At 43.4% G+C, this 25,968-nt stretch overlaps 2 protein-coding genes across 4 annotated transcripts in view; one reads left to right on the forward strand and one right to left on the reverse strand.

Moving 5' to 3' along the window:
- The window catches only part of LOC149309469 (contactin-associated protein-like 2), a 1,389,887-nt gene that overhangs the window by 482,797 nt on the left and 881,122 nt on the right, over positions 1-25,968 (reverse strand). The window lies entirely within an intron of this gene.
- Positions 1,007-15,733, forward strand: CFAP141 (cilia and flagella associated protein 141). Of its 2 annotated transcripts, none has more exons than XM_089532520.1 (4): positions 1,007-1,162; positions 4,050-4,090; positions 7,509-7,638; positions 9,414-15,733. In XM_089532520.1, the coding sequence occupies exons 1-4, from the start codon at positions 1,088-1,090 to the stop codon at positions 9,444-9,446; spliced, it is 279 nt and encodes a 92-aa protein (XP_089388646.1). In that variant the 5' UTR covers positions 1,007-1,087; the 3' UTR covers positions 9,447-15,733. The 2 variants fall into 2 exon arrangements, with proteins under 2 accessions (XP_089388646.1, XP_089388644.1); XM_089532518.1 differs by lacking the exon at positions 9,414-15,733 and adding an exon at positions 8,344-8,878.

Here is a 25,968-nt window from a genome sequence, read left to right on the forward strand (position 1 = left end):
AATATTAACTGACCTCTGAATTTTACCCCAAAGTGCAGAATTGATTTGCTCTGCCATATCACTATGAGGCATTCTGCTTTTAAGTAAAAATCACCCCAGAAGGAAATAATAATAAAAGTAGTAATTGTCTCTGCTATTTTCTTCTCAATTTACAAGAAACCAGGTGAGGGATTATTCAAGAACTATAGATATGTTTATTAGGAAAATCCAGGAAGAAAAAAAAAATACTGTAATTAAAATATAATCAGAGTTAAAATTGGCTATATTTCTGCAGCTTTTTGAGAATTCATGCTTTATTTATTTTATTTTTTTGTTTTATTTTTGGAATACAATAGCAGGTAGTCAGGAAGAAAGGAAAAGCAGAAGAACCGTACTCCACCAATGCTGCATCTACACTGCAGACATAATCCAGTTTGACACCACTTTAATTGCCATGGCTCAGTGCTATGGAATTCTGGGAACTGCAGTCTGTTGGGACACCAGAGCTCTGGTACCACAACAAATTACAGTTCACAGAATTCCATAACACAGAGCCATGGCAGTTAAAGTACAGCGGACCCTTGTTATACGCTAGGGTTTGGTTCCAAGATCCCCCATGGATAACAAAATCGTGGATGCTCAAGTCCCATTAAATATAATGACATAGCAAAATGGTGTCCTTTATAAAAAATGGAAAATCAAGGTTTGATATTTGAAATTTATACTTTTTTTTAAACATTTTCAAACCGTGGATGCTTGAATCCGTGTATAAAAAAACTGTGTATAAGAAGGGCCGACTGTAGTATCAAACTGGATTATTTCTGCAATGCAGATACAGCCCAAATCATCATCAGAAATCATCTGTGCAGTTTGCCTCAGTCTATGAGGCTGAACTCATGGATACCAGATGCAGGCCTGCTTCTCCTTTTCCTGGCCTAAGCAACCAGTGCCAGACAACCAATCAGGATCTAGTCTGCTAGTTCTGAATGCCCAGTGTGCTCCCTTGGCAACCACAGAAACAAACTGCACCAGGCCAGGGAGGCCAGTAAGAAAGGGAGCAGGAGGATACAACTATTGTCTTCCTAAGTTTGTCAGCTGCCCAAGCACAATGGCATCCACCAAAGCAAAGACAGGACTGCCAAACCAAGCCACCACACGTGAGCAGTTATTGAAAGAAGAAGAGGTAGGACTTGGGGCTGTGGTGAGAACCACCCTGGGAGTGAGTGGAGCAAGCAGAAGGCAGTAGCCTGAGTTTGAGGCTCACAGGCACTATAAAGGGGACAAACAGGGGAATCCATTTTCTTGAAGCACAGAACACTGCTGTTGTTAAGGCCAGGGTAACTTGCTGACCACCTATGGGAATCAGTTTCACAGCTTAACACGTTTAACTAAGCTCAACTGCTTCATAGACCAGAAACCTTCCTCTTTGGTTTGGTATTCCGCAGATGGGCTTAATCAAACATAGAATGGTTTAAATTTCATTGGACATTTTGTTTTTACTACACATTTTTTTCATTTATTTTTAACTGCCATTACCTAACCTTGCTCCAAGCCTCTGGGAAATATTGGGCTAGAAACTGCACTGGTTAAATAAAGAGCACCTCCTAGACATATATGGAACACCCCTGAGAAAGATTTCATATCAATACTTTAATGTAAAATGAATTTCTACAAGTCTGATTATAAATCATATTGAAGTTACTTTGTTCAAACTTCTCACAGATATGAAACTGAAAGGACACTGCAATTCTAAATATGTCTAATGTAAATATATCTAATCCATTGTGTTCAGTAAGACTTATTTCTTTATATGTGTGTGTGTGTGTGTGTGTGTGTGTGTGTGTATATATATATATATATATATATACAGTCTTTATTAATTTTAAATTTTAAAATACAAGCATCAGAAAGTATAAAATAGTAGACAATAGAAAATATCTGTACACTAACTATTTGTTTCATTGTTTTCTGAGTTTACATCCAGCTTTGATATCCATTCCACAAAAGTATAAAATAAAATAAGGCAATATACTGACTACTTGTCTTGTTGTCTACAATTCGAGTGAGACTTATTTCAGGCACTTCTACACTAATGGAAAAAACTGGCCTCACCTTGTATTTTTCTGGTCCACAGGGACCCCACAATGGCCCCATTATGTTCCCAGACAAAAAATACTTCAAAATGGCACTGGCACAACTAGCTGCACTCATCCCCCGGTGAACTAGCTGTTTTTTCCCTTTTTCAGCATGCATCTATCTAGGAGCCAAAAGCCCTTATGGTTTGCCTATCAATTTAGCAACCACCATGTACTCCAACTGGATGTCTCTCCATCCAATTCCCCTTTCCCCTAAATGTACACACACACAAAGGAGTCTTCACAAGCAAATCATGGCGGAGGGGTGGGTGGGAGGATGGTATGTGTGTACTCCGGTCACTCAAGTCAAAACAAAGGTGACCCAGTGCTGATCAGGTGGGGAGGTGAATGGGGAGGAGAAGAGTACAAACAGTAAAACAAACATGATACTTGGACTGAGGGGGAATAAAGAGGGAAGGGCTAGCCTGATCTAACCCCTCACTGTGTTGTCATGGATGGACAGACACTGAAGTAGAAAAAAAATGTTGATCAGACTTCCCAAATCCAACCAGTCACACCCATCAAGACTTCCCCCCACCCCAACGTTGCTATGGAGCATAGTCCACACATATTGTTAGCACACCCTGCATACCTAGCAGTGTTCTTGGAGCTCCCATATTCCATATTTTATATCTGGAGCCAAGATGCTCTTGAGAGGTCATGATGACCTTTAGGAACACTATTCACAGTAAAAACAAGGTGAAGATTTTCAATTCATTTGGGGCCCTGGTGATGCAGTGGTTAAATGCCAGTACTGCAGCTACAAGGTTGTGAGTTTGATCCCAAGCAGGGTTCCAAGGTTGACTCAACCTTCCATCCATTTGTAGATCAGTAAAATGGAGGCAATTGGTTTACACATTGTAAACTGCTTAGGGAATGCTAATTCACTGAAAAGCGGTATTGAAATGTATTTGCTATTGGTCCATGCAGACAAATCCTTACACTTATAACACTCTCCAAATGCATCTTGAATTTCACTTCAGCTGGAAAGTAGCCGCTCCGAAAAGTCTGCATTTTACCCCAATGAAAGTTAATAAATGACTCAAACTATTTTAATGTACCTGGAATTTCTATAGATAATTGATCAAAACACTTCACAGCAGAAGCACATTTTGCTTGATCAACTGCTTTGGCAACTCTTCATGACTACAGATAATTATTTGCTATATACCATGTGCTATGTACATGTACTGACCTCTTGTAAACCTACAGAATGAACAGAACCATATGATGCTGTGCATGTGATTGGACAAGGACCTTATTGCATTACACTCTTAAAACAGGGCTATATTGCTTTAACTGCTCTGACTGCCTCCTGTTGCATTTTGGGGTTTGTAGTTCAGTGAGGCTTAAGAGTTCTCCAGTTGAATATGCTAAATGCCCCTTCCTAAACTACAAGCCCCAGAATGCAACAGGAGGCAGCCACAGCAGTTAAAGTGACCTAGCCCCATTTTAATGCAATAAGGTCCCAAATCTGATCACAACTAGATGCTGTGACTAAATGGTGATACAGTGTTACCTCGGGATACGAAATACCCAGGTTACGAAATTTTCGGGATACGAAAAAATCCCATAGGGAATTATTGTTCCGGGTTACGAATGTTTTTTCGGGTTACGAAAAAACTTTTGGTGCTTTTTTCGGCTTTTTCGCACGGAATCGCGGCTTTTCCCCATTAGCGCCTATGGCAATTCGGCTTACGAAGGCTTTTCGGGTTACGAAAGCGGCCGCGGAACAAATTACTTTCGTAACCCGAGGCACCACTGTATTGTACCTTGCAATTACAAATGCCTACAGAACAGTATACAAAATAGCTAGCTGTAGGGAATTAGAGATGCTTTCTATCATGTGAGAAAATTCCTCTGTTTTTTCCTCTGGTACCAAGGTACAAGCCTGACCATTTCTTTTTTCATTAACTATCTTTTATTCCATTTCAGATGTTAGCGAAAATTCATGATTTTACTAAAATGATCAAAAGGTAAATGGATTTCAAAATCCTTTTTTCAAACTGTGCACTTTAGTGACTAAAGGCCCCTTTTCAGTACAGAAACAATATAGCAGATTGTCTCCAAAGCAGAAAGGTTTTGACACCCAGCTGAAAAGGGAGATAGGAGAAAAATCGTAAATTGATGATAAATAGCAAAACCTTCTAGTCTTGTGGTCTGATTTAAGTTAGCTTCTGTGTTGGTTTTGAAAACCACATCAGAACATGACTGTGGCATGAAGATAAGAGCTATTCATCTACAATGAATTGCAAACCACTATCAGCAGGTTTATGATTGCAACTGCTGCTTATTACACATTGTTCAGTTATAGCCCACGTCATCATGCTATATTTTGTGTGTATATATAGAAATGCCTTCCCACATGCAAACACATCAAATTGCATTCCTCATTTCTTGAGGACACAGAGGAGTATATAAAAGCTCCAAGAGAAAGAAAGAAAAGAAATATTTCACAGCTTACAATTCTTTTGACTTGCTAAATTATTTTCCAGGTAATGTATTTATTTCACCTCAGACTAGAGTATAGCTTAACATAAAAAACCTTAAAATTTCTAAGGAGTTTAAGATAAAAATCTGAAATGCTAGAATACTGAGAGAAGAATCTGGACCTAAATTCAAAAACACGCGGCTAAAATAATCCAGTTAGAGACTGCTTTAAACGGCCCTGGCTCAATGCTAGGGAATTCTGGGAACTGTAGTTTTGTGAGACATTTAACCTTCTCTGTCAGAGAGCTCTGCTAGCACAATAAACTACAATTCCCAGGATTTCCTAGCACTGAGCCAGGGCAGTTAAAGTGGTCTCAAACTGGATTATTTCTGCAGTGTGTTTTGGACCCTGGTTGCAAAAATATGGAGTAGATACTCTACAGAATTCTTCACTGAGATGCCATCACTGCCATAGTAGGAAAGGTTTGCCATATTGTAGACCATCAAATTTGGACACTGCATATTATGTAAATTATTACATTTGTGAATACTATCATTAATTTACAATCTAATTGTGCAAATTTAACACATCAATTATTGAATTTATTTCTAACATTATGTTTCAACCTTGCACACTCTGTCTCTCTCTCTCTCTCTCTCGCTCTCTCTCTCTCTCTCTTAATAATTGCAGTCTGCCCTCCATATCCACAGGCCCTGCATCAACTGATCCAACCACCCATTGCTGAAAAAAAATATTTTTAAAAAATCTAAAAAGCAAACCTTGATTTTGCCATATATATTTGTATTGCCCAATTGTATATAACAGGACTTGAGCATCCATAGATTTTGGTATCCATGGCAAGTCCTGGAATGAATTCCAGCAGATACCAAAGCCTCACTATTCTCTTCTGAGAGACTTCATAGAGTAATGTTTAGTCATGGAATTTACCAAGTGATCTTGGGCAATCACTGCTGTTAACAACCAAGTCAACTTCAACATAGCAACCCTATGAATGTGAAAGCTCCAAGTCACCCTGCCATCAACAGCCATGCTCAGTTCTTGCAGATTCAGGGCCGTGACTTCGTTGACTGATTGTATCCATCTGTAAGGTAGACTTCCTTTTTCCTATTACCTTCTACCTTACCAAACATTGTCTTTTCTAGTAAGGTATGTTTTCTCAAGATATGACCAAAGCACAACAATCTCATTTTAATCATCTTGGTTTCTAGGGAGAGTTAAGCCTTGATTTGCTCTAATACCCATTTATTTCTATTTTTAGTAGTCCATGGTAAGTAGAACTCTTCTCCAGCACATTTCAAATGACTTGATTTTCTTCTTATAAGCATTCTTCACTGTCCACTTTTCATAACCATACTTAAAAACTGGAAATAGACAACCCTAAATTTAATATTATATATCTTTACATTTGAAGATCTTGTCTAGTTCCTTCATAGGTGCCTTCCAAGTCCTAACTCTCTTGTGATTTCTTGACTGCATTCTCCGTTCTGATTAATGAGTGGGGCTAAGTATGGGAAAGCTTCAACTCTTTCAATGACTTAATCTTTTACGTTAAGGTTATGAAAATCATCTGTGGTCATTATTTTTGTTTTCTTAATGTTCTATATAAACCAGCCTTTGCACTTTCTTCCTTAACTTTCTTCAGTAATCATTCCCACCCTTTGCTATTTTCTGCTAGTAGCATGGTGTCATCTGCATATCTTAAATTGTTTTTGTTCCTTTCTCTAGTTTTCATGCCTCCAAATGTAATCCTGCTTTACATAGGATATGTTTAGCATACAAGTCAAATGGACAGGGTGATAAAATGCAGCTTTGCCTGCCCCTCTTCCCAATTGGAAATTTCTCAGTATTCTGTCCTGATTGTAGCTTCAGGACAATAAAACGTTGTGGCACATCTGTTTTTTCTCTAATGTGTTCTGCTACTGGTCTTCAAGCATCCCCATTCTTGATTTAAATTTCCCTGGCTCAGTGCTAGGGAATCCTGGGAATTCTAGTTTATTGTGGCACCAGAGCTCTCTATGTCTCACAAAACCACAGTTCCCAGAATTCCCTAGCACTGACTCAGGGCAGTTAAAGCAGTCTCAAACTGGATTTTTTTCTGCAGTGTGTTTTGGACCTTTGGTACAAAGCATACTCTCTTCCCACCCACCTCATAATTATCTCAACACATACAACACATACAACAGTGCACAAGGAAGCAGCAACATGACACAGTGTAAGCAAACACTTCAATCATGTAATATTATTTCTCCACCATTTTGTGATGATATAACTAAACAATTACAGTTACATTGTAAAACAAGTCCCAAAGTCAGGAATTTGAATTGGGGTGGCCGGATCATAACAATGGTGGTCACTGTATTTAAAGTAATCTCAACTAAACTAAGGCCCCTTTCAGACTGCAGTTATAGCAGTCTGATATCACTTTAATTGCCACGTTTTTCATGCTACAGAATTTTGGAATTTGTATTTTGGTGAAGTACTAGAGCTCTCTGGCACCAAACTCTAAGTACCTCATGAAACTACAAATCCTAAGATTTCATAGGTTGGACCCATGACAATTAATGTGATATCAAAGTGCAATAATTATGTTGTGTGAAAGGGGCTTATATTAAAAATAGATAAGACACAATAGTTGTTAAAAGGTATCACATAAGGAAATAAATATAACTGTAGGCAGAAGGGAGAATTGGACTGTAGGCATCCACCCATGATGGTGCTAGAAGAATGATATTCTTTAAATTTCAACCATATGGCAGTGTAGTTATAATATTTATTTATTTATACCCTGCTCTTCAGCTAAAAGGCTATCAGAGCGGCTTACAAATTGTTAATTAGACATGCCTCAGTTATTGGGGAAATGAACTTATTGTAAGTAACCGGTTACTTTTAACAGTCACTCCCAACTACTGACCCTTTGTCCCATCACACTACTGTTTCTGCAGCTGGGAGCGTAGCTACGCCATGAGCCTGCAACTGTTAGCACAAGAAGACAGGTGTTTTGAAAAGGCCAGGAAGAGGCAACAGGCAGAAATGAAAGAAGAACTACACTATGCTAATAAACAACTGATAATGGTAAAGTCTGAACCTGACAGCAACCTCCCTTCCTCTTTTATGCAGGTGTAATGGATAAAAATCCTATCAAAACAAGAGGTCAACTTTTTTTTTATGAGGTACCCCTCTACTTTCCATGGGAAGAAAATAATTCTTCCCAGTCACACCCATCTAACTCCAGTATCACAGCCATGTATACTTGTACCCTTTCACTATAATTAATGTTGGATTGACTATAACAACACTGAAGTTCACATGTGGCAGTGTGAGCACTGCTTTTTTTTAAAAGGTTGTGTGCTTTGCATTTGTAATGGCCATAAAAAGGGCTTAATTCTGGTTGCAGTTTGTACATGGAAGTCTGCCACCACAGGAAAAGAACTCAAGTTGTATTAGAAATTCCCCTCACAGAAGTGTTTGTGAAATGATGTATAATCTAACATTTAGTGTGGTTCATAGTTTAGAGTCAGAGATATACTAGCTGTTCTCTTTTTCCTTGCTGCCCCCATCCCCATATTTTGTGCTTTCAAAGGGATCCCACCCACTGCAAGGAGGGGTACCAAAAGCAAGTGCAGCTAATCTCTCTTCCCCAGACGGAAGTAGTTTTCAGCATTCATATTTTAGAGGCATGAATACTGGGATGTGCAATGCCAGGACAACAGAATGGTGGGATAATGGGTTGTGACAATACAAGAGATGAGCTGCTAATGACATTTCCATATCTGGCAGGTTCGGCGAGCAGCCTTACGTCATCTCTTAAGCACTGAGCATCTGCAATACCAGCTGGAATTGAACCACTTGGGCAAGTCATTCTATGCAGAGCGGTTGTAGGAATTTGGCTTATACAAGCCTAAAAGTCCAGATCATATAAGCATAGGTGCTTTAATATTGTACTTTCTACACAAAGAGGACCTACTCTCAATATTTAAATATCATATAAAATATCATAGGAAAACATTAAAGACTTTTTGCTTAAACAGTATACCCTGAGTTGTCCCTATTGGTTTTGATACAATTACATACATGTAGTGGCAGATCAAACAAATACAGGTCAAAAATTAATTATAGTGCAAATACAGTACACAAATCAGTCAACGTTAAACACTACATCCTATGGGTTGGAGAAAGTTTAAGAAAATGCATTACTTTCCAACTAGAATCAGTAAGCTTTGGAAATGCTAAATTTTAGTTGTGTCTTTGTGTTTGACCGTTTCTGATAAAAGGTCAAAATCTCAGTAAAAGCATATGTAACAAATTAAAATGCTGAAGAAAAGTACATTTATGTTTTACACAGCGCTGTGATATAAAGAAATTATAGAACAATTCTGTGTTTCTTATACAGTCTAATGTTGTAAATGTCTAGCTAATTTGTGTCTGTCCCTTCAGTTAAAATTTATCAGTTTCCGTACAAACACCATAAATACAATGAAACATAGTAATAATGTAACAAAAAAGGAGGTAAAAACTGCATAAAACCAACCTGCTTAAGTTTGAAAATTCTTTTAAAAAGCTTAGAAACATTCTAAACAGAGTGGTTTGAATTCAGTGTAAAGTTAACTGAGTGAAAGTTCCTGCTGTTTCAGTTCCACAAGATATGCAAGCAATTGTATAACCACTTCAGTAATCTTGTATACAACCACTTCTACAAAATAAATAGCAGGTAACATCACCTGTCACCAAACTGGAACATGACTAAGCACAAATTGTCTGTACACATGTATTTATGTGTGAATTTGGTAACACATTTGAAAATGTAACAAGTTTAGGCTAGATTTAATACTTTGTATGTTTTTTTGTAGGATTTTGGAGTTTCCAAGCACCTTGAAGGTTAATAATTGAAATGCAACCACATATTAAACCATTCCTTTTCCCTGGGGAATGAGACTGATAGTAAACTAGAGACTCTATGTTACAGTATGACTTATTTTTAATTGACTGTGTCCACTGCAAAAAGAAAAAAAGAACAGATAGTAAAGAATATTCTATTATGCTCTAATCTAAGAAAAAGCAAACACTAATTGTTGTTTCATTGAGAGTTGGTAATGATTAACTGATGAATGTTTTTTTAACCACCTGGAAGATGAGCATGCAAAATATTATGGTCACTGAAACTATCATGGTACTAATAATTCAGAACAAATGCTCCATAGGGAGCCTAAAAAGACACATGTTGTTTCTTCATTCTCTCTACATTTCGATGTAAGGTCTTTTTCAGCAAGGCATATTTGTGATACCAAAGGAAGTGCTATTTCAAAAGTAGATTTATTGACTGTGGACTTTATCACATGAGGCTGCTAAAGTGGAATAACAGCAGGTCAGTAGTGTCTGTGTCTGTACTTTATCATACAATGGTTTGACTGTCCTGTAGCTGCATTGTCTTCCATCCATTACTGGAATACTTATTTTGACTGATGAGCAAAATCCATGAATGGCCCTGTATATATGGGCCCTTTGCAGCACGTCAACAACATGCTAGGGTTGCCTTGGGGTGGCGCGTGCACACGCCCCGCAACCCTAGCACGTCGTCAGCATGCCGCAGTTGTGCAGCACCATACAAACGGCGTGCACAATGATTACGTTGCAGCTGTGCTGCCTACAAATGGCGCTGTGCAGCTGCGACGTAATGGAGCTGTCTCTGGCACTTTGCGGCGCCACAAAAAGGAGCCACTTTTTACAGCTCCTTCTTTGCTGCGCAGTTGCCTGCAGCGCCGTTTGTAGGCGGCGGCGCTCCTGTGCAGCAAAGAGAGGCGCCAAGGAGGAGTCTCTTTTGGCGGTCTGCACACCACCAATGTTTCCCAATCGTGTGGCTTTTCAACTATTGAGCCATGTGTGATAAATTCCTCCCACTGCAGTCCAAATATGCAGGTAGTCACATGGTATAAGCGGGCATTATTATGCTCCTTTCCTTTCTCCCCCTTGCTATCCCCAAGTAGGATATTTTTCTTTCTTTTCTTTCCAATTTCTTTTCTTTTTTAACTTAATCAGTTGTTGTGATTGCACAATTGGGAAAAAAAAGACCAAAAGGCTTGCTGGGAAGGACATTGGTCAGGATAGTGGGATTATGAAAGCCAGTGTGCAGAAGACAGAGTCTGGAACTAAAGCAGTACCAAGGCACATTTTAAGAGCTATGCGACAATGACTGCCCTCAAACTGGTATGTCTGTGTTTTCTACACTAATGCAATTGTGGTGTCTTAGCAGCCTGGTTTGCTAGAGTCCTTATTTTCATTTAAGTTCTGGGTAGTATCAGAAATTGATACTACCCAGTTATGCTTTACTAAATTCTCATGGCATTATCTAGCTCTCCATGAAAATACTGAGGATTTGACCTCAACAACTGGCCTATGGTCATTATAGGGTTGGTTCTCTTTGTATTGGAGAGGTCACAACTCACTAGTACAGTACTGTAGTGGTAGAGTATATGCAAAAGATCCCAGAGTAATTTCCTGACATCCACTGTTAAAAAGAAGTCTCCTTGCAGAAAGATAGAAAAACTCCTTCCATGTAACAGGAGACTACTTGTGGAACCACCTTTAATAGAGCAGTAAGACTCACTCTATTAGGACAGGTACATTTTACCAGATAAAAACTTTTTACAATATTCATTTTTTAAAAATTGTGCTTCTTCCCTACCATGGGAGAACAACTATGAGAGAAAAGTGGACTATGCAACAAATAGATATTTAATGTATTTGTTGCTCCAAAAAAAGGACCATATTGAAAAGCCTCCTTTCCCCTCTATGTTGTGTATAGTGTATCTAGAAATAATGTAAAACCAAACTCTATTTATGAAGACTGTTTGCCCTAGAGGAAAAAAAGAGATAATGGAAATTATTTAATTGGATCAATAATTTCTTGGAATTGATAACCCAATTTTAGCAGATATAATAGGTGATAACTCAGTAGAAAGCCAGATAATGATGAAATTATGGCATGTGTTTACAGCTCACATATTGCCTAACAGATTCTACAGCAAGGCCTTTTCTTTCATAAAGAAGAATCAAGGATAATGCTTGTCACATTGGCAAAATAACAGGAGCTCCCGCCTACCCTCATATGTACCATATGCAAGGAATATAAAAGGCAATTTTGTTGAGAAAAGCTGTGAAAACAGAGCATGTACTAGCATAAGTCAGAGATGCAATATGTAAGAGGCATTAATGTCCACTGATGACAGTAATTACTCTTCCCTAACAGCTGCTCTCCCTCCTATGCTGCACATGTCACATCTGCAGAGTCTCGTCCAGCAGAGCTGTTCAGGGTGGTTAGAGAGCTGACCCAACTGCCTCCCTCCCTGAACCCTTTGTTGCAACCAACTAAAGCCTGCTGTGATGCTTTTAATGACTTCTTTGCAGACAAAATCTCTCGGATAAGGGCTGATCTTGACACTAGCATTATCACAGAAATAGTAAGAGAGGTGTCTAGAGACTCCGTGGACCATGTTAGACTGGATCACCTTGAGTTTGTAAGTACCGATGAAGTGGACAAGCTCCTTGGAAGTGTAAGGAAGATGACATGCGCTCTCAATCCATGCCCATCATGCTGACCGTCCAGGGACGGTTGCATTATTGCAATCTATAATCAGTGCATCCTTTAAGGAGGGCAAATTTCCATCACAGTTAAAACTGGCAGTGGTTAAACTGCTCTTAAAAAAGCCCTCTCTAGATTCCCTGGAGAGAAACTATAGACCGGTCTATTACCATTTTTGGGCAAGGTGATCTGGATCTGAGGGATAAATGACAAAGAGGAGTCAAAGATGAAACCGAGACTGCGGGCTTCCTGGACCGGCTGGATAGAGACGTTATTGTCAGAAATAGAAAAGGAGTAGTAAAGGGTGGGCTTAGGAGGGAAAACAAGAAGCTCGGTCTTGGACATATTGAGCTTCAGATGCCGATGGTGCATCCAGTGGGACACAGCTGTTAAACAGGATGACACTTGCTGCTCTAGCTCTGGCAAGAGATTAGGGGTGGAAAGGTACAGCTGGGTATCATCGGTGTACAGATGGTAGGAGAAACCAAAAGAACTGATAAGTTTGCCAAGGGAGAGTGTGTATAAAGAGAACAGAAGGGGACCCAAAACAGAGCCCTGAGGAACTCCAACAGATAAGGGGACAGAAGACGAGGTCTGACCACCCAAGACAACTGAAAAAGATCAATCTGACAAGTAAGATGTGAACCAATCGAGAACAAGGCCCGAGAAACCAAGGTCAGAGAGTACATCTATTAGGAGACAGTGGTCCACGGTGTCGAAGGCCGCAGACAGATCGAGTAAGACAAGGATAGAATAAAGGCCATTCGCCTTGGCCCGCAAAAGATCATTCGAGATCTTAGTAAGGGCCATCTCTGTGGAGTGCCGTGGGCGAAAACCAGACTGGAAGGGATCCAGAATGGAGTTGGTTTCAAGAAACTCAAAACCGCGTGAATAGACAACTCATTCCAACACCTTAGAGAGAAAAGGAAGAAGAGAGATTGGACGATAGCTAGCCAAGGAAGAGGGGTCGAGAGAGGGTTTTTTCAGGATAGGGATGTTTGAAGACTGAGGGGAAGGAACCCGAGGAGAGAGAGAGATTAAAGATATAGAGGAGGGAGGGTAACAAAGAGGGGGCTATAGGGATTAGAAGACGAGAAGGAAGTGGGTCAAGAGAGCAAGTGGTGGGTTTTGATGAGTTCAGCAGCGAAGAGAGTTCTTCCAAAGAAACAGGAGGAAACAGAGAGTTTATTAGTAGGAGGAATGCGGAGATTAATGGTGGGAGCCAAATCATGAGGAGTTAACTCAGAACTAATGGCAGTGATCTTTTTAATGAAGTAATTGGCGAAGTCGGAGGGAGAAAATAATGGAGAGACTGAGGGAGGAGAGGGTTTTAACAGTGTGTTGAAACAGGAGAACAAGTGCTACGGGCACCTCTCGGCGCAGATCAATGATTTGAAGTAGTCTTGTTTTGCCATCGACAGGGCGCATGAAAAGGATAAAAGAATGAACTTAAAATGGATAAAGTCGGCCCACTCCCTGGACTTTCTCCAGAGACGTTCGGCTGCTCGGGAGCAGGACCGGAGAAATCTAACAATGGGAGTGATCCAGGGCTGAGACCTAGTCGTAGAGGAAGAGGAGGACACGCGCGTAGATACTGGGGCAAAGCTGTCAAGAGTTGAGGAGAGAGTAGAATTTAGTAAAGACATAGCTGAGTCAGCAGAGTCCCCAAGATTGAGAGAAGTGAAGGATGAGTCCAAGGACTGAGTGAGATGGTTAAGGTCAAGAGAATGAAGATCGCGGAATTGGCGGAGGACGGTATGACGGGGAGGTGGGATGGAGGTAAGAGTAAAGGAAAGTAGGTGATGGTCAGATAGTGGAAAATCAGAAGCCGAGTAGTCAGACATGACACACTTGGAGGGGAGAACTAAGTCAAGACAGTGACCAAGGGAATGGGTTGGAGAGTTGGAATGGGGTTGGAGACCGAAGGAAGCTAAGAGAGAGCTGAAGCGAGAGGTTGAGGAATTCTTGGGATCGTTGAGGTGGATGTTAAAGTCACCTAAGATCAGGGAGGGGACTGTATCTGAAAGAAAAAATGTCAACCAAGACTCGAAATCTGTGAAAAACTGAGACGCTGAACCAGGAGGAGGATAGATGATGGCAACCCGAAGTTGCAGAGGAAAAAAGAGTCTAATCGAGTGTAATTCAAATGAGGAGAAGGAATAGCTGGGGGGAGGAGAGAGAACCTGAAACTGGCAGGACTTAGATAATAAGATGCCGACCCCTCCTCCGCGACCCTCAGGGCGGCCAGTGTGGGTAAAGGAGAGACCGCCAAGAGAAAAGGCAGCAGGGGTAGCGGTATTGTGGGCCGGAAGCCAAGTTTCAGTAAGGGCGAGAAGATTAAATGATTGTGATAGAAAAAGATCATGGATTGCCGCTGCTTTTGGGGCAGCGGAGCGGCAGTTCCAGAGAGCGCAGGAGAATGGGAGTTGGGAGATAGGGAGGGGGCGGATAGGGATGAGATAAGGAGAAAGAGAGGTGCGAGGAGCAATGGGGAAGAGAGGATTGGGTGACAAACAGATGGCAGGAGAAAATGTAGAAAAGAGAAAAGCAGAAAAATAAAGGTGCAGTCCAACAGTGCTGGATGGGATGGGCTGATGATCCCAAGACATGAGGGAGATGAGAGAGAACAAAGGGTAGCTATGGGAGCCTCCGGACGTCCCAGGTTCTAAGGGTAAGGGAGGGAGGGATGGCCGAGGGGATGCTGCCCCACCACTCTCTCTGCTGAGCTGGAGATACTGCTGCTACTTCCAAGGAGTCCCAGAACAGTGGGAAGAGGGAGGGAAGGTCAGCATTCAGGAGAGGTTCCTCTCAGGAGGGAGGCTGGCTGGTATTCACAAGGGAAGAGAAGGCTGAGACAGTGCCCTTTTAAGGGGAAAGGCAGGCCCCACCTCTCTCTCTGCTGAGCTGAAGGTGCTGCTGCTACTTCCAAGGATTCCCAGAACAGTAGGAAGAGGGAGGGAAGAGGGAATGGACCTTGAAGCTGTAGTACATGTTCTGGTAATCTCTTGTCTTGATTTCTGTAATGTGCTCTACATGGGGCTATCCTTGTATCAAGTTTGGAAGCTCCAACTAGTGCAAAATGCGGCAGCCAGGTTGGTCACGAGCTCTTCGAGATTTGACCATATAACACCTATTTTGAAAGATCTACACTGGCTCCCAATCCGCTTCCAGGCACAGTACAAGGTGTTGGTTATCACCTTTAAAGCCCTATATGGCTTGGGCCCGGGTTACTTATGGGAACACATATCCCTATACAATCCGCCCCGCACTCTTAGAGCAAGTGGGAAGAATCTGCTGGAGGTACCAGCATCCAAACATGTCTCTACTTCCCAAAAAGCATTCAGCATAGCTGCCCCTAAACTATGGAATGGACTCCCAGAGGAGACTCGCCTCATTACATCCTTGGAAATTTTCAAGAAGGCGGTAAAGACAGAGCTCTTTTGCCGTGCATATCCTCCTGACCTCCTATGAAGACTATTGGTATGGAACAAGAGCATCTGATCCTGTGATTGATTGATGTTTCATGTTTTTAGCTGTGGCTTTAATTATGTGGTAACTAATGTTGTAATATTGTAATTGTTTTTAACTCTGTTGTGATCCCGCCTCAATCCATTGGGAGAGGTGGGAAGATATAAATAAAAACTATTAATTAATTATTATATTAACAAGTCTCAGTTGTATCTGTGCAGTGAATCTAATATCTGGGAACTTTCATACATTAGATTTGGGATTAGGCAAGGCCTGTGGTCAGTACTGAAACCTTATTTTTTGGAGGGGGGGCAATGGTAGGAATAAATGATATGCTTGACCCACCATGAATGAGCCTAGTGCCTCTTTCACCTGAACTCATAATGACTCAGTTGTTGTTAGCTGCCCTCAAGTAGATTCAGACTCATGGCGACCCTGTGGATGAGACATCTCCAAGTACCTGTATCTTCCACTTCTCTGCTCAGGTCCTGCAAGCCCATGCCTGTAACCTCCCTGAATGAGACCGTTCACTTGGTCTGTGGTCTCCTCCTCCTCCTATCTACCTTTCCTAGTATTATTGTTCTTTTTAGTGATCCATGCCTTCTCATTACCAAAGTATGACAGCCTCAACTTGATCATCTTGGCTTCCACGGAGAGCTCTGGTCTGGTCTGTTTAAAGGACCAATTTGTTTGCCTTCTTGGCTACCCATGGTATCCTAAGTTCTCTTCTCCAGTATGACATCTTGAATGGGTTGGTTTTCTTTCTGTCTGCTTCCTTCACTGTCTAGCTTTCACATGGTAATGGGGATTACAATGTTCTGAATAATTCTCAGTTGTATGTTTTTATTCTTCAGGATCTTTTCATAGCTGCCCTTCCCATTTCTAGTAGTCTTATTTCTTGACTGAATTGACATTCTGGTCAATGATTCTCAAAAGACAAGAAATCAAATTTTGCAGGCCTATGTCTGGCTCAACCAGTCTTCAGACTAAACCTTTGTATCCTAAAACAGCGCTCTGAAAAGTGACTGTCCAGCTTAATTAACTTATTTCTCTTGGTCCAGAATGAGCACCATTGACTACATAATCATTTCTAAGGATCTTCTCCTCTATGCCAAGGACCTAGAAGTCATGCCTAGATTTGAAAGTGATCATCTTCCAATTTGGCTACAATTAAGCAACTTCATAATATAATAATAATAAAATTTTATTTATATACCGCCTTTCCAGAGATCAAGGCGGTTTCACAACACAACACAACACACATCACAATAAAAACCATTAAAAACATCATAAAAACAAATCATACAGTAAACAGTCTCACGCAGGAGACATACACCAAGGACTGTTATCAACTCTCTTTAATGCCATCATGAAGGGCCTATGAGGGAGCTAAATGGACCCCCCCCACCCCAGCTAAACCAAACAATAAGTGAGGTATTAGCCTCAGACCACCTTTAATGTAATCTGGAAGTAATCTTAGGAATGACCTAATAACAACTGAGTCCTCTGATGAACTTCTGGAAAATTACAACAGTCTTACCCAAGTGCTGTTCCAGTATCTAAACCAGCAAAATAGTTCACATTGGAGGCAACACCACCACCATCACTCAAAGATGTGGTTTGACAAGGAATGTGTTGATGCTCCAAAAACTCTCATTACCACTTACCAGGGCTATGTATCAAATTCTATGCCAGAAGCTGCAACAAAACTGCTTCAGCAGAAGAAGAGAGCCTACAAAAAACTGCTGGGGTAGAAGAAAAAAGAAGCCATGAAAAATAATTGGGCACCATTGATTCGGGCAGTCAAAACCAACAACTCAGCTTTATTTTGGCATATTACGTCAAGTTCCCAAAGCAATGCACCAGCTACAGTAGGTAGACACATCCCCCCAGGGATCTGGGGGGAACACTTCAAAGCACTCTTTAAGGACACTTAGATTGAAAGTGGATCTGCAAGCCAAACCATAGAGAACCTCCTAAGGTGGGCACCGATCAAGAAACTTATAGCTCAACTGAGAATGGGGAAGGCTACATTCAGAAGCCATTGAAAATAATTTGGAATCCTGGGCCCCTATTCTGGCATCTCTTTTCAGCTGTATTCACAATTATGGTCAAGCACCTAAGGACTAGGAGCTTGCTACCATCATCTCCATATTTAAAAAAGGAAAGAAGAACAATCCTGGCAAATACAGACCAATTATACTCCTCAATATGATCAGCAAGCTCTGTGCAAGACACTTAGAGACGAAACTCCAGACCTGGCTGGAACAAGAAAACATATTTGAAAAGGAACAAGCTGGCTTTAGGGAAGGCAGAACCACCATGGGCCAGTGCCTTGTACTCCATCACTTTATTGAAAAATATTCCACCTGCAACACAGTGTCTGTCTATGGCCCGGAACAGATGGGCCTTTGCGGTACCCTTGTCACGTGCAAGGGTTGCCTGGTGGGCGGAGTGCCCACATGCCCAACAATCCTCACATGTGACGAGGGTACCGCAGCTGCAGAGTGCCCACCAAACGGGGCGCATAACAGTGATGTTGCAGCTGCGCCGCTTGCAGACAGAGCAGCGCAGCTGCAATGTTACCATGCTGGCTCTGGTGCTTTGTGGCATCACAGTGTCGCTGCAAAAAGGAGCCACTTCCAGGTGCTGCTTTTTTGCTCCACAGCAGCTCCTTGCAATTTGGTTGCTGTGGTGCTCCTGCGGAGCAAAGAGAGGTGCCAGGGAGGCGCCTCTTTCTGGTGGTCTGTACCCCGCCTTCGTTGCCTTTACAGATTTTAAAGCAGCTTTTAACTCTGTATCTTGAAACAAAGGATAGGAAAAACTGCGGGTTCAGTGACATGGGGAATTATCTTGAGAACACAACCTTCCATCCTACAGAACTAGAGGGACAGCTTATTTCAGCCCTACTTTATGTAGATCAGGGGTCGGCAACCTCCGGCCCGCGGGCCGGATGCGGCCCGCGGAGGCCTGGCGACCGGCCCCTGCCTCCCCTTGCCGCCGCCGCCGCCGCCGCGGCGGCCGCCCGTCGCGGCGTTTCGCCGCTCTGGGCGCCGCCATTTTGGGCGGCAAAATGGCGGCGAAGTCTCGCGCGACCTCCCTCGAGGTCGCGCGAGACTTCGCGGCCATTTTAGCTGAAAAAATGGCGGCGCCCAGAGCGGCCTCTGGGGCTATGGGCGCCGCCATTTTTTCACCCAAAATGGCGGCGAAATCTCGCGCGACCTTGAGGGAGGTCGCGCGAGACTTCGCCGCCATTTTGCCGCCCAAAATGGCGGCGCCCAGAGCGGCGAAAAGCCGCGATGGGCAGCCGCGGCGGCAGCGGCGGCGGGCCTTTGAGAGGCCCGCTGCCGTCCCTGGGGCCCTCCAGGAGGGCTCCGAGGGCGGCAGCGGGCCTCTGGGGGGCCCGCTGCCGTCCCTGGGGCCCTCCAGGAGGGCTCCGAGGGCGGCAGGGGGCCTGCTGCCGTCCCTGGGGCCCTCCAGGAGGGCTCCGAGGGCGGCAGGGGGCCTCTGGGGGACCCTTTTCCGTCCCTGGGGCCCTCCAGGAGGGCTCCGAGGGCGGCAGGGGGCCTGCTGCCGTCCCTGGGGCCCTCCAGGAGGGCTCCGAGGGCGGCAGGGGGCCTCTGGGGGGCCCTTTGCCGTCCCTGGGGCCCTCCAGGAGGGCTCCGAGGGCGGCAGGGGGCCTGCTGCCGTCCCTGGGGCCCTCCAGGAGGGCTCCGAGGGCGGCAGGGGGCCTCTGGGGGACCCTTTGCCGTCCCTGGGGCCCTCCAGGAGGGCTCCGAGGGCGGCAGGGGGTCTCTGGGGGACCCTTTGCAGTCCCTGGGGCCCTCCAGGAGGGCTCCGAGGGCGGCAGGGGGCCTGCTGCCATCCCTGGGGCCCTCCAGGAGGGCTCCGAGGGCGGCAGGGGGCCTCTGGGGGACCCTTTGCCGTCCCTGGGGCCCTCCAGGAGGGCTCCGAGGGCGGCAGGGGGCCTCTGGGGGGCCCGCTGCCGTTCCTGGGGCCCTCCAGGAGGGCTCCGAGGGCGGCAGGGGGCCTCTGGGGGGCCCTTTGCCATCCCTGGGGCCCTCCAGTAGGGCTCTGAGGGCGGCAGGTCGCCTCTGGGGGGCCCTTTGCCATCCCTGGGGCCCTCCAGGAGGGCTCCGAGGGACGGCAGGGGGCCTCTGGGAGGCCCGGTGCTGTCGCTGGGGCCCTCCAGGGGGCCCTCCAGCGCTGGTGGCCCCCACCAGCTTTTTTGCCGGTCTCTGACGGGGCCTGGGGCCCCGTCAGGGGCCAGCAAAGGTGGGGAGGCCTGGCCCCCGAGGGTGGAAGCTCCGCCCCCGGTACGCAGCCCCGCCCTGGAGGGTGGAAGCTCCGCCCCCGCCACACGGCCCCGCCCCGGAGGGTGGAAGCTCCACCCCCCGCACGTGGCCCCGCCCCGGAGGGTTGAAGCTCCACCCCCCGGCTTCGGCCCCCCAGTCGCCTGAGGGACACCAACCCGGCCCCCGGCTCAAAAGGTTGCCTACCCCTGATGTAGATGATACAACAGTACTTTCAAGAACACTCACTGGTCTAAAAAGAGCACTAAGTACACTAACACAGTACTGCAGAGAAGATCAACTAGAACTCAACTATCAAAAAATAAAATAAAATGGCATTTGCTAAAAGGCCCAAGAACCATAACTGGTATATAGATGGCTACAAGACCAAACACTTCTCCGGCTTCAAATATCTGGAAGTAATATTTTATGCTACCTGTATTAGGAAAGCCGATGGGTACCATGCTGCTGGTAAAGCGCAAAGGAGCTCAATGGCGTGAAGTTGAAGGCTTTCATGGCCAGCATCCATGGTTTTTTGTGGGTTTTTCAGGCTATGTGGACATGTTCTAGAAGAGTTTCTTTCTGACGTTTCGTCAGCATCTGTGGCTGGCATCCTCAACAGCCATCCTCAAATTTCTTATGACAAGAGGAGGCCACTATATATCAGTGCCAGTCAAATTTTTCAAAGCCAAATCAGTTGCACAACTGCTTTATGGATCCCAACTGGAACCCAAGTGTGTACCATTAGAATTTGTGCAATCCAAATGTCTAAGATCAGCATTCCAAGTTCCAAAATGTGTCTCTAATGCAGCACTGACATTGGAGTCAGGCTTTATGAAAATGGAGTCCAGTCTGTGAGTGAATATGTTTTTTCCTACCGAATCAAACTATCCTTTTTCCCCCCTTGCTGCACTTCCCCTGACTGATAAATTTCAGTCTATATGGAAACAGACAGTGACGACTAAAATTTCTTCACTAGGCTTCTATTCAAATCTTTTGCTCAGCATGGGATATGAAAAGGCTAAAGTAACCATCAAACAATGGGTTTGATGACAACTAGAACTACCTATCGCTCCAACTTATCTGACTCAAGCAGATACTTGGCATCACCTATGGCATACTTAACAAAACTTGAAGTACTGAAACACCATATGAGTCTTTACTTTGGCACAATTCCATGCCCTTCCCTCAGCTGTCTTTGAAGGCCAATACAAGAAGATCCCATTCTCAGAGAGATTAAGCCCCTGTGATGCTGGCCAAATAGAGACAACAAAGCATGTACTACTCCAATGCTCATACTACAGGGACATTTGCTTCAGCCTTATCTCCCCTCTATTGTATAAACATCAAGGACATACCAGTCAATTTTACACTTCTTTACTGCTTTTGGATGCCAATTCAGGTATAAAATATAATGTTGCCAGATTCTGTGGAGCTGCAGTTAAACTCTATCAGGCAATGATCTAACCAGTAGGCTAGTACCAATCTTGCCCTGCCACACTGGATGTTAAAAGGATATTTGAAATACTGTTTTTAACCTGTGTTTTTACCTTCTCTCTCTCTCTCTCTGTCTCTCTCTCTCTCTTTTCTTATCAATGCTGGTCTATGGCCCCACCTGGAATACTGTGTCCAATTCTGGGCACCACCATTCAAAAAGGACATTGAGAAACTGGAGCGTGTCCAAAGGAGGTGAAGATTCTTGAAACCATGCCCTATGAGGAAAGACTTAGGGAGCTGGGGATGTTTAGCTTAGAGAAGAGAAAGTTAAGTGCTGATATGATAGCCCTGTTTAAATACTTGAAGGGGTGTCATATTAAGGAGGGAGCAAGCTTGTTTTCTGCTGCTCCAGAGACTAGGACCCGGAGCAATGGATGCAAGTTACAGCAAAAGAGATTCCACCTCAACATTAGGAGGAACGTCCTGACAGTAAGGGCTGTTTGACAGTGGAACAAACTCCCTCGGAGTGTAGTGGAGTCTCCTTTCTTGGAGGTCTTCAAACAGAGGATGGATGGCCATCTGTCAGGGATGCTTTCATTGAGAGTTCCTGCATGGCAGGGGGTTGGACTGAATGTGGTCTCCTCTAACTCTATGGTTCTATGATTCTATACCCTGGATTTTATGAATAATTCTGATATAATGTTTTACATGAAAATAGTATAATCTGTGTAATACCAGATGCCTGTTATGTTTTCAAGTACTATACCAGCAGTAGTTCATAGATGCACACATGTATTGGTTTTATTCCTTTCATAAAATTAATAGAGATGGGGAAGTGAAAGAAACATTTCTCACTTCATTTTGACTGAAACTAGGGTGAGTCATTATTATTATTTTATGTTGAAAAGTTTCCCCATTAGATTACTACTACAGCTTTATTTATTCATGAAGAACAAACTGAAACATTAGTTGAGGAAAGGAAACTTTATCTGCCTTAGTAAGGGCTGTTCAACAGTGGAACACACTTCCTTGGAGAGTGGTGGAGTCTCCCTCCTTAGAGGTCTTTAAACAGAGGCTGGATGGTCATCTGTCGGGTATGCTTTGACTGAGAGTTCCTGCATGGCTGGGGATTGGAATGGTTGGCCCTTGTGGTCTCTTTCAACTCTATGATTCTTTGATTCTATATTAATAATTATTTAAGCATTTAGAACCACTGCAATTTTTACTCCATTTCCTAAGATTTTATTTAGCTTTTTGAATAGTATACAAAGAAATACAGTGGCGGGATACAAACCGCCATATAGTACGTATTGTATACGTACCAGGGTTAGGAAGCGGCGGTGCTTCCGCACCCCCCTAACCCTAGTACGTATACAATATGTACAAGATGGCGGCGCCCCTTCCACATGGGTGCCGCCATCTTTACGTACTGGACGCATAGCCTCCAGACGTGTCGCGGCGCCTATGTCGTCACGAATGCGCCAGCGGCGCCTCGCGGCATCATAGAGGCGCCGCAAAAAGAAGCTCCGAAATGGAGCTTCTTTTTTGCTCCGCGCGGTTTGGCTGCTACAGCTCCCTCGCGGAGCAAATGGCGCCGGCGGGGGAATGCCGCAAAGCGGTGGTTTGTATCCCGCCAGTGAACCTGATAGCACAGAATGGAATAGGTTGCACTCCAGAGAAGAAGCTGTTGAAGGCATGCTGTCCAGTAGCACCCGAAGGAAGAAGGAGAAGACACTGACCAAGAATAAGCACAGTTTGCCCTACTGTGCAAATATGCTGCAGACAGTGAGGATATCATGAATGACATTTGTGCCCGGCGCAAATTTCATTGGTGCAGAATCAGCTGGCCCAAACACTTTTCTGGTGGCCTTCCCAATGGTTGCCTGCTTTTCCTGAAATATCATAAGGCTCTCCCCTCTGATTTCAAGGTTTTTGCAATGAAATTCCAGGGAACTGGATGTTGCTGACTTGCAAAGCCTATTGTCAACACAACCTACATTGGTCTGTAAGTCACATTCTGGAAATGAACAGTAGTCTACCACGTCAACAGCTTATATGAAATTCTTGCTAATAATTTCTCACATTGGAAATATGGATCTGTGTCTTGGCTGTATTTTTATATACATGGTTATATGGGAAATAATAAGTATTAGAAAAGTACATTGGCGTGGTACATACCGCCAATAAGTGGCAACAGCACGGTCCCTAACCCTAGAATGTAATGGCAGCATAGCAATGGCGGCATCCTGTATACATGAGCGCCACCATTGTTAGGTAAGCACTGCACGGTGTCCACATGTTGCAGCACAGTGCTTATGTAACAAGTGTGCCAGTGGCATTAAAAGAACCTGCTTTTCATGGGTTCTTTTTCCTCCGCAGGGAAGCTGTGTGATTTGGTGACTGTGTCTTCCCACCAGAGGAAAAACAGGATCCGGCAGGCTGCCATTTTTTGGCGGTCTGTATTGCACCATAGTCTGCCAAAAACAATCTCTAGAAGGTCCTGTGATAGGTAGCTAAACATAAATCATAGGGAGAATGTACCTCCTGTCAGGACAAGTTGGCCAGTTTAGACATTCTAGTACATCTTGAAACTGCCACAGAAAAGAGGAAGAAAGAAAGAAAGAAAAAAAGAGAAGAAAACAAAAGGAAAAGAAAAGGGGGGGGGGAAGGAAAATAACAGAACAGGATGGTTAATATCTATGCTGGAAATAGCTTTTACAACAATGCAATGGGAGGAATCTCCCTTTGATTTGCTGGATAAGAATAAGACTGTTTCACATTTTTTATTTTGAAAGATCACTGCATTAAAAATACTATTTGTCTGTGACCCTGACAATTCCCACCCCCCCTTTTTTTCAAAACCCAGCATTAAAATATTTGCTTTTTATTTGCATTCTCAATTGCCCTCCATATCAAACAGTGAAAGATGACACGCCATGTGACAACACTCTAGTCCCCAACACATGATGTCTGACAAGAAGGAAGCAGCCATGGCCAGGAAAGCACAAGGGCCAATCTGTTTACTGTCTGGAGAAGTTCAGAAGATTTAGAAACCAAATTGTTCATCTGTATTTTTCTGACATATCTAGTCTCTTTCAGTTGCATACTTCAAATTGCATATAATGTAACAATTGTTTGTAATCTTCTGTCATTGTGACTTAATGTTTTGAAATGTCTGCTTTAACCATGGGTAGATGTATTACTGGATTTTTATGTAACCCGAGAGACTGTTGAACAGTTAAATATTTAGAATGTGGGGCATGGTGTCTATCATTCAATAGACTAATACTGCATAGATGAGAGAAAGAAGACTTTGTTAGAAAATGGGGAATAGGCTTAATGTTTTGGAATAAAGGGGGCAATTATATGGGCATATTCATTGGCTTGAATCAACATGCACCTCTGCTTGTGTGTGTTGTATCCCCCCCCCCCACACACACACTCATGCCTGGTACCTCTGATGCTTTGAGTCACCTGGCATCCTTTCTCTTAAGAAGCCTTGGGCTTCAGATAGTAGTAAAACCAGGGATCTCCCTTGTTTGAGTATTCATAGCATAAGATCTCTTTGTTAACATCTTTCTTCAAAGCTAAAAGATTTTCATATTTTAATTCACAAAAAGTGTGGTGGCTGTAATTTTCTTTTAATATACAATGAACAAATTTTAAAACACACAGAGAGACATCTTCACTATTATATTCTCATAAGAATCCTACCAGCCTGCCAATCCTGCTATATACCCTGAAATTTGTTATTGTTAGGGGAATTATGAACGACATTACCGTACAAAAGTAGTTCATTGGTATTCCCAGATATTAAAACATGCCAGGAATAAAACAACAACACAGAACTAGAATGCCTTGCATTTATCTGCAAGATTTAAGGTCTTTGAGGGGATACGGTTGTCCTGTTAGCTGGAGTTAAACTTAAAAATACACAGACTTGGAGTCACATAAAAACTATCGATTCCATAGAACTAAAACCCACAACCCCAAAACTGGATAACATACACTCCAGAAAGTAGTGATGGGAATTGTGTGACTCTCCAGATGTGAGTGGACTGAAGATCCCAGCAGCCATAGCATGTATTCTGTATTCTGTCTATTAACATCTGGAAGCTTGTTCTATTCCCACACCTACTTTAAAGAGAATTATCTCCAGAAATAACAGGACAGTACTGTACTCTTTAATCTTAATTTAAAGCCTTAGACACTGCCAAACAGCAAGGTAAATTCATCATTACATTAAGGAAATAATTAAGCATTGCTGCCAAGTGTTTCTGTTCTATAATTATATGAAACACAACTGCACGATTTTCCTTCCATCGTTTTTTCTTGAACACTGTAGAATTGTGAAATATGAGGGAATAAGGGAAACCCTGCAGACTAAGGTCTTCATGACTGTACCTTGAGAGATCATGTAGCACCTTTGAGATTGTAACTCAGATGAGCTCTGAGATCATAAGGAGAGGCCCTTCTCTCACTTCCACCACCATCACAAGCACGGTTGGTGGGGACACGAGAGAGGACCTTCCCAGTGCCTGTCCCCAGACTCTGCAACTCCCTTCCCAGGAAGATCAGAATGGTCTCCTCCTTGTTATCCTTCCGTCGGCAGGCTGACATTTTTATTTA

This window comes from Sceloporus occidentalis, unplaced genomic scaffold, assembly GCF_023333645.1.
Source record: "Sceloporus occidentalis isolate IW3139 unplaced genomic scaffold, rSceOcc1.0.p SCAF_7, whole genome shotgun sequence".
Taxonomy (NCBI): domain Eukaryota; kingdom Metazoa; phylum Chordata; class Lepidosauria; order Squamata; family Phrynosomatidae; genus Sceloporus; species Sceloporus occidentalis.

Coding starts and splice junctions, on each gene's coding strand:
- CFAP141 (XM_089532518.1), top strand. CDS start 1,088: ATGGCATCCACCAAAGCAAAGACAGGACTGCCAAACCAAGCCACCACA. Junction 1,163..4,049: donor AGTTATTGAAAGAAGAAGAG/GTAGGACTTGGG, acceptor ATTCCATTTCAG/ATGTTAGCGAAAATTCATGA. Junction 4,091..7,508: donor TTTACTAAAATGATCAAAAG/GTAAATGGATTT, acceptor CTGTTTCTGCAG/CTGGGAGCGTAGCTACGCCA.